Source organism: Pseudophryne corroboree, chromosome 6 (genome assembly GCF_028390025.1).
Source record: "Pseudophryne corroboree isolate aPseCor3 chromosome 6, aPseCor3.hap2, whole genome shotgun sequence".
Classification (NCBI taxonomy): domain Eukaryota; kingdom Metazoa; phylum Chordata; class Amphibia; order Anura; family Myobatrachidae; genus Pseudophryne; species Pseudophryne corroboree.
The window spans coordinates 741,001,386-741,010,140 of record NC_086449.1 but is presented as its reverse complement, the minus strand read 5'-3'; the positions used below and the strand labels follow the sequence as shown (position 1 = coordinate 741,010,140).

The 8,755-nt window shown below is 41.9% G+C and overlaps 1 protein-coding gene across 2 annotated transcripts; it reads right to left on the bottom strand.

Annotated features, from left to right (window-relative positions):
• Positions 1-389: 389 nt before the first annotated feature.
• Positions 390-7,526, bottom strand: LOC134933361 (potassium voltage-gated channel subfamily A member 1). 2 transcript variants are annotated; one of them, XM_063928494.1, is made up of 3 exons: positions 7,250-7,526; positions 5,956-7,129; positions 390-5,691 (listed from the first exon to the last, which is right to left on the bottom strand). In XM_063928494.1, the coding sequence occupies exon 3, from the start codon at positions 5,229-5,231 to the stop codon at positions 3,762-3,764; it is 1,470 nt and encodes a 489-aa protein (XP_063784564.1). In that variant the 5' UTR covers positions 5,232-5,691; positions 5,956-7,129; positions 7,250-7,526; the 3' UTR covers positions 390-3,761. The 2 variants fall into 2 exon arrangements, with proteins under 2 accessions (XP_063784564.1, XP_063784563.1); XM_063928493.1 differs by having other exon boundaries at positions 5,956-7,526.
• Between the last annotated feature and the right edge of the window lie 1,229 nt (positions 7,527-8,755).

Genomic DNA, 8,755 nt, shown 5'->3' with positions numbered 1-8,755 from the left:
ATAGAACAGAATTGATCTGTGTCACATCCAAAGGTAAGGAAAAGCAAACAACTTTGATTTTTTTTTCTCGGAATGTAATGGTTTTGTTCCCCAGCAGTTTTGTTCTGCTAACTGAATTGTGGTAACAATAAAAGGTCAAACATTTTGATAGACTGAGGTCATGTTGGGCCTTGGTGGCACAGAAGGAAGCATAACAGTAAAGCATTGTACCCAAGTTGCAGGAAGGTATATGCAAACCATATAATTTAACAGTGCAACAATTGAAAGCGCTATTCTACAATCTTCCACCCAAAACTGAATTTTCAGCTTTGAGTGTAATTATTATTCCATAATAATACTGCAAAACACAATAATTTAGCACATTCATAAAACAAATACAGAAGTAAACAAACTGTAAAAAATATTATTTTTATTTATTATTTTTTTTAAAATAACAAGCAAATTGTCAAGTGCACGTTCAGGTCTACAAAGACATTTGAGCACATTTGAAAAAGTTAAGAGATTCGTCAGACTTTTAATTTCCAGATCTGCATGCCTAGGCTATGTGACTTTATCCCTGTACTTCAAACATAATGTTATCCAAATGGACTGAGTTACAATGAGAAAAGCATCATTCACACATCCCAGACTGCACCCCAACTAATGTGCACCTAAACCTTTAAAAAATAAAATAAAAGAATAATAAAAAAATAAAAATTTAAATTCATGCAGCACTTTTTCTTGTACTCATGCAGAATTATTAAGTCCATAAAAGAAAGTTATGGGAACCCCCTTATCCTAGAAACCAAGTAGAGAATCCAGCCTTGTCTGATGTTATGTAAATCACCTTATCAGCTTCACAGCAAAAAACATCTTATTGCAGTTGTACTGAGTGCAGCACTAATGTCATTGGAGGATGGGAAAAAGCCTTTAATTTCCTACCTTAGTTGTGTAGCATGGATAGGGCAACCGAGATTTTTGTATTGAGCTGTACACATGGTATTGTACTTGGAATCTTAATGCCCTGTTGTGAGTTGCAATGCAGATTTCGTTTTTGCTTTTTTAAGTTTAGATTTTTATGGAGGTGGAAAAAAGTCAATCCATCTGTGCGGTTTCATCCAAAGACTCTTAAGTGAGAGTGATTTCAGGTCTTGCTTTTTTTACATTTTGTAATCTCAAGGGATCGGGGTAGCAGAGGCGGAAGATCTTAGTTTACATTGCCCTTCTCAATGTTCCAGGAATCCTGGACTTTGATGTTTGTTGTCATCAGGATCTGAGTGCGTAAGGTCCTTCAGGCATAGGATAGCTGTTTAACACTATTAGTCATTGTCCTATATGGCATCATTTTGCAATAACAGCATATAAACCATCAATGGATCATTTTTTCCACCCCAGGTCCATGATTCATTTAAATATTTATTCTATCTAACTAAATCTACAAACGTACCTCAAAGCTGGCTGAGCATAGTGATCCTAAACGTCCTGCTTTTACATCGCCTGATAAAGCTGACAGATGATTTTGCCGCTTTTGTGAAAATGACTTGGGGTAAAAAAAAAAAGTAAAAAAAAAATGCAGCAATGGCGGAAAGGGTATAAGCCTTGAATGCACCACTAATTACTAGTCCACCTTTTCTAGAAAGACATCATCCTGATTCTTTTTCTTTTTTTGCAGGGTACAAAAATTTTCCATAAATGTTGGCAGTGTGCATATAAATAAATAAAAATTTTGCAGCATTGCGTCGTATTGGTGGTTACCGGTGCAAGGGGCAGGAGGGGAGCTACTGTAAACTCATGAATGACTCAACAGCAACAAAAAAAAAAACGTAGCTTGTTAAGTGCATAACTTTCACTTCCAGGTGAAAGTTTTAATTCCTCCTTACAGCACATTAGCAATATAAAAGTTTTGTAACTTGTTGCGAAACAAATAAAAAGCATTATCAATACACATGATCTTCCAAGATAATAGACATCCAAGAAAACTTGCCCTTTTGCTCTACACATAAAGTTGATATTTATTTAGGTATTTGGATAAGAGGGGTTAGCTAGCTTGCCCCAAAGAGATTCATATTGGTTATGTGAAGTCACCTAGACATTTTTGATAGAACACCACAGTTCCTGTCCATTTTAGCTGTATTCACAGAGGCACTTTCAGCGAGTCAGTGAAGAAAGGAAAAAGGCACTAGCAACTACTAGATCATCCTGGTTCTCTAGAGTTTCCTTAGCAAATTCTAGAGGAGTACAAGTCTATGGACGTCAAATAATGAAAGCTAAGGAAATGGTCTGCAGTTTTAAGATGCATACAGTAAGTGGTAAATTACATTCTGAGACTGAAGCCATATACATGCATCTTTACCAGTTCAGTAATCTATGCTTTGCTTTAAGTTTCTTAGGTATCACTACATACTGTTCGCTTTGGCTTTTAAGAAGCCAAACAGTAAACCTAGGATTTTAGTTGTAAGTAGGTTTTTTTTGTTGTTGTTGTTTTTCTTTTTTAAATAATTATGCCTGGTTAGAACTTAACATATTTCCCTGAGATACACTTCAGGAAAAGCATTAGGCCCTTAAATTCCATCTGGCTCCTAATCCGATAAGAACGTTTTGTTTATGTTTTTGTACTTTTTTTTTTTCTATAATACTGATATCATGCATAAATTACTTCAGGTTACACCTTAGTCGAATAGGCCATAATGCTGAATATTTGAACATGCGTGGTCTTCGAAAAAGGTTATGTCTCCATTTAACTTGCTATGCATTTACATACAGTACTGTAAATTACTAATTGAAAGGTTTTCAGAAATTAGGAGTGCACTTTTGGTGAATGCAAATGACAAGTATTGTAAAATGAAAATAAACGATATGTAAATAAAAAAATGAATTATGTTCGTCCTTTACACTACCAGGGTGGGCTAGTGCGACTCGCACTGCACAATCCACGCTGGAAGCCAGAGGATTTTATTTAAAAAAAAAAGACAATTAGATAAAGGAAATAATAAATAAATAAATAAATAAAACTTATCCCCCATATTGATTGAGGTATCATTTCAGTCATGCGAGATTACCAAATAAATACAGTAGGTATCAAATTGAAAAACATGCGTATGGTTAATACCATTGTGCTGTATTGCAACAAGGACTGAGGGGGGCAAAAAGAGAAGGGGTTGCATCCAAGTTTTGTGAACCAAATAGAACTAAAAAATAAAGTTGAAATCATCTGCATTTAAGAAAGAAAATTCTAGCAGCAATTGCAGATGTCCATTTTTTTTATCCATTTAAGTGATTTAATATTGTATAAGTTCCTATCCCTTTAAGATGAAGCAAAGTCATGGGTTGGTTCCTAAGGTGCTTTATGGATCAGTAGGTCATCAGTAAGTGCATATTATTTCACTGGACAGTAAAACACTTCTTCAGATCAAAAACAAAAAAAGAGCAAGTGTTTGCATACACGTTAACCCTTTGATGCACTTCCTTGGATGCTCTGTCGTTAGTTGTCTTTGAAAATCTACTGCAAATCCATGCATATCTTTTAGCATTTTGTTTTTAACCCTTTATCTATTACAACTGGTTGGGAGATACTTCCCACTGACCAGTTAGAAGACAAAAAAAAAAAAAAAATCCCATTTAAAAATAAATGATTAATAGTTATCTTTCATGGATCCTGAAAGCTTCTTTTGTTCGCTGAGCACAAATTCGCAATGCAACAATGCATTAACGATGATAAAGCATTCAAAGACTAGTTATAAAGCATCTACAGAGATTAGCATCCTGCAGCTGTGGGCTGTGCTCTACACATCTGTCAGTAGCTTGCTTTTGTTAACACAGTTCTGATTGGCTACGGTGCAGTTGCCAGTTCTGAGATTTGCTTCTCTAAAGTTATCTATGCTATTATTCAGATCCTCTTCAATCTCCATGTACTCAGATTTGCTCATAGATGAAGAACTGCGTCGACTCAGGTCACTGTTAGAAGCTAAATTGGGGGAACTAACATGGAGTAACTGAGCCTGTTCCTCTCCTTCAGTTTCTCGGTGGTAGAAGTAGTTGAAGTTGGACACGATGACAGGTACAGGCAGGGCAATTGTCAGGACACCAGCAATGGCACACAAAGAGCCCACGATTTTGCCTCCAATTGTCACAGGGTACATGTCACCATAGCCCACAGTGGTCATGGATACCACCGCCCACCAGAAAGCATCAGGGATACTTGTAAAATGAGAGTCATCCTCTTCTGCTTCAGCAAAGTACACTGCACTGGAGAACAAGATGACCCCAATGAATAGAAAAAAGATTAGCAACCCTAGTTCTCTCATGCTAGCTTTCAAGGTTTGTCCCAAAATCTGGAGGCCCTTAGAATGTCTGGAGAGTTTGAAGATTCTAAAGACTCTTACCAGTCTGATGACCCTCAGGATGGCCAAAGATGTTGCCTGCTCCCCTTTCTGGGGACCCTCTTGCTCGGCCATTTCAGTCCCCAAGGTGATAAAGTATGGGATGATGGCCACTATGTCAATAAAGTTCATGATGTTCTTGAAGAACTCTGGTTTGCTGGGACAAGCAAAAAACCTTACCACCAATTCAAAGGAGAACCAGATGATGCAGAGGGTCTCCACCACAAAAAAGGGATCCGTGAAGATGTTGGATTTGAAGAACACTGTACTGTTGTCCACCTTGCGGCTGAAGATCCGGTCTTCCTTTAACTCTGGCAAAGTCTCCAAACAGAAAATAACAATAGAGATGAGGATTACCATGACTGAAATTATGGCGATAATCCTGGCTGGCCCTGAGCTCTCAGGGTACTCAAACAAAAGCCACACCTGTCTTTGGAACTCTCTTTCTGGCAAAGGGCGCTCCTCCTCTTTTATAAAGCCCTCATCCTCCCGAAACTTCTCCATGGCTTCTTCCCCTAGTTCGTAAAACTTGATCTCTTCTGAAAACATGTCTAGGGGCACATTCACTGGCCTTCGGAGCCTGCCCCCAGACTGGTAATAATACAATATGGCATCAAAACTGGGGCGGTTGCGATCGAAAAAGTACTCATTCCTAAGAGGGTCAAAATAGCGCATTCTTTTTTTGGGATTTCCAAGCAAGGTGTTAGGAAACTGGGCTAGGGTCTTTAACTGGGTCTCAAAGCGCAGTCCAGCCACATTGATGACCACCCTCTCACAACACTCATGGTCTTCATGATCTGGCTGATAGCTGTCTTGAGGGTGGCCAGGTAGGGCTGAGGTCTCGTCCATGTTCTCCCCAGCTATCACGGTCATTTTTCTGCAGGGGAGGAGGGGTGGGGGAGGAGGTGCTGCTGAAGGTAACCACTTTGCTGCTGCAGCACCCTCCTTCTACCCCTTGACTCCTTATTCTAAAGACTGCCAGGTCCTTGGGGTTCTTCAAAACAACAGAAACAGGGTAGGAAGGGGGGGGGGGGTGCAGACCTTTGTGCCCCCTTTCAGTCTACTGCTGCAGCCAAATCCCCCCTGTGCTTGTTGTTTTAAATTTTGCTAAGTAAATAAGATCCTTACTCTTTCCTCCCCTATTGAAGCATGTCCGTCCTCCTAGCTGAATCTAACATTGCTGGACTGCTATCACAGTTGTTCCAACCAGAAATGCTTTAGGATAGATGCTAGTCTTTGCCAACTCAGCAGATTTTTCCTCTTGCCTTCTCCTTGTTTTTTTGTATCTAACGTTAGGTAAACCAGAAGATCACGCCAGTGCGGTAGATGAATGCTGCAGAGGAATAAAAAGAAATACTAAAAAAAGGCAGAAAATAGTACACAAATCCGCAAATGATTAACACAGAGCATACAGACTTTCTGGAGAGAGCCTTATTACAAGGGATAACACACTGCTCACATTCCTACACAAAGCACCAAGTTAAGTTTACCAGGCAAACACACTAGACAAATCACATTGCTGCAGTGCATAGATTGCAGGGATAGGGAGGGGGGGTGGGGGTGGGGGGGGGGAGGGGGTTCAATGCTGTTCCCTTACCTTATGTGGGTGCAGCTGCAGTAACATGAGAGGTAATAGCAGCAGCAGCAGCAGGCTGGGAATGCGTCAAGCCTTGTAGCATAGGGGAAGGCACATGCAGAGCACCTAGTCCTGTGCCCCTTAAATACACAACATAGCCAGAGAATGTCCTGCAGAAGTGCTCATACAGAATGCTATGGGGAGGCTGCATTGAAAGCAATTCTATTTAATGGGTTGCCAGTGCTGATGGCATGAGGAGAATCCTCCAACAGTAAAAAAAAAAAAAAAAAAAAGTGCTTTAAATCCTCACTCCTTGTGTTGTTTATTCCAAATTGCTGAGATGTGCAGAAGAAGAACCGGTTCCAGGGATCTCTGCAGACCAGCCGCAGCACAGGAGCAGGAGCCCCCTCTATAGCAGTAATGAGTGTGGTATTGGTACAAGTCTGAATACATTAAGAGGAATAGCAAACTCTCTCTAACCATTTATTGACGTTGCAGTATCAGCAGAAACATGAGAGCTGTTTGGTGCAGGCAGGAACAGATCCTCCCTGGGTATCACAAGTCCAACCATTCAAGATACTACATCCTAGACGAGGCTTTTTTTTTTTTTTACTGGTAAGGGAGAAGGGGGATAGAAAGGGAAAAACAAAAAAAAAGCTATTTTTTTTCTATGGGAATTGACACTGAGACGCAATGCAGGCAGCATGCAATGTAAGCAGAGCCCCCTCCATGTGGCCATCCAGGGGGTGCAGCACAACCATCTCTACAGTATTAGCCGTGATCGCCCCCAACGCATAATGTGAACATGATGGAACATGTGGGAGGAGAGAGAGAGACCCCTTCACGTGTATCAGCAAACAGTCCAGAGGGGGGGCAGGTGCCAAGGTGCCAGTCCCAAGATGCAGAGATATATGCCCCAAACAGCCGTGCCAGTGCTACCCACTTCAATGCCAGTGCTGCCTACCAGTCACCTCAGTGAGTGCTGCATGCCACTGCTGCATACCTCAGTGCCACTGCGCACCTGGCACACGTCTGCCCACAATCTACAGCCTCCTGGTAGCCAATGGGTAACTCTATAACATCTACAGAACCAGCCCGTCTAATGCCAGCATACAGCCCAGCCAGTCTCAGTGACAATGTGATCAGGATGCCCTCACTTGCTGCCAGCGTGCCCCCTTACTCCAGTCATCCAGGGCTGCAAAAAATAAGAGGCAAATTATTCATGAGCTGAGAATATCTGCTGCAGTCATGACACAGCTCCGGATTGCCAGCCTCACATTTCCTTACTGGGTTAGTAGATCAAAGAGACACGTACCGTGGTCCATGATAAGCAGCAAAGAGAATGCATAGGCTGGAGTCAGGTATTACATGATGGGGATGTGTCAGCTGCAGGGGGATTGCTTCCATCCAGGAGGGAATGCAGCTTGTACTGTAGGAGATGCGGGCACATTCAGTGCTGCTGCTGCTGCTGCTGCTGTCTCTGGTTCCCCCCTCCAGTGCGTGCTGCAGCACTTTCCTCCTTGCACAGGCTGCACACTCTGGCTGGCTGGGTTACCAGCTGTGGCTGTAAAATGCTAATGACCTGCCTGCTGCTGCTGCTGCACTGTGTGAGCAAGGAGCATGCTGGGGTCTTGTGCAGTGTGTGGGGGGATATTGATGTACTGACAGTACTGTAGGTGGCAAGTCAGAAGGAACAACATAAATCAGCACTGCTCATCACAGTGTCTGTTCTGCTGGCTTAGTCACCATCTCTCTATGGCAGGAACCTATAAGAAGCTTTTATTTTCATTAAGGTATTTTTTAATTCTTGCTACATTGTCTACATCAGTGATGGGGAAACTGATACAGTTCAGGGGCCACACTGTGCATCCCTTTAGCCTTCAAAAGGGCCACACACTACTGGGGCATAATTATCACAATCCGCTGTTTTAATGCGTATGTGATCGATTTTAAGCGCGTACATTCGCAAAGTGAAGAATATTTTCACTGGAATTTAATCATTTTCACTTGTCAGCAGATGGGCTCTGATAAGAGGTAACGTTATCACATTGCTCCCCGGTTGGGGGCCCCGACGCGTACCGCCTATCAGGGAGCTTGGTCAACTTGACAGCTTTGCAGCCCCCATAGGTTCCTTGGAACTTGTACCATTGCAGAACTAGAATACCTGAGCTGCTGCAAAAGCTTGTGGGAAAAAGAAACATTACTTATTTTAGATATTTAAATATTTTGTTTTGTAAAACTGTCCCCATTTATTTACTGGCCGTATTACCCTAACTAACAAAAGGCTAGCGCTGCAGAATTCAGTTACAGCCATTGAAGGCAACTGTGAGCAACATTATAAGAGGCAAAAAGCTAACACCACACTGAGCTGTATCAGAGAAGACGTGCTGGGACCCTGCCAGGTGATACAAGTGCACGGACCTTGGCCACGCATGCACACTTCCTGCGTTCACTGGCAGCATTATGCTGTCATGTCAATGAATAGGGAACATCATCATGGAGGATTGAGGTTTTTGTTGGCGCTCCCAGAACAGCCCCAGAGTCAGGGCTGGTACATGTTCTCTCTGCACCCTAGGCAAAGCTTCAGTCTAGAGCACTGATTTTCAACCTTTTTTTTACTCGCGGCACACCGAACAATATTTTAAAATTGCCAAGGCACACCATCAGTTCCCCACAGAAAAATACAAAACACACACATTGGCCTACACAGAAAAAACAATCACATTGCTCCCCACTTAAATCATGTTGCTCACTACATAAATCCTATTGCTCCACACATGAATTATTCACATTGTTCCCCCCATACATCCATAAATTCTTA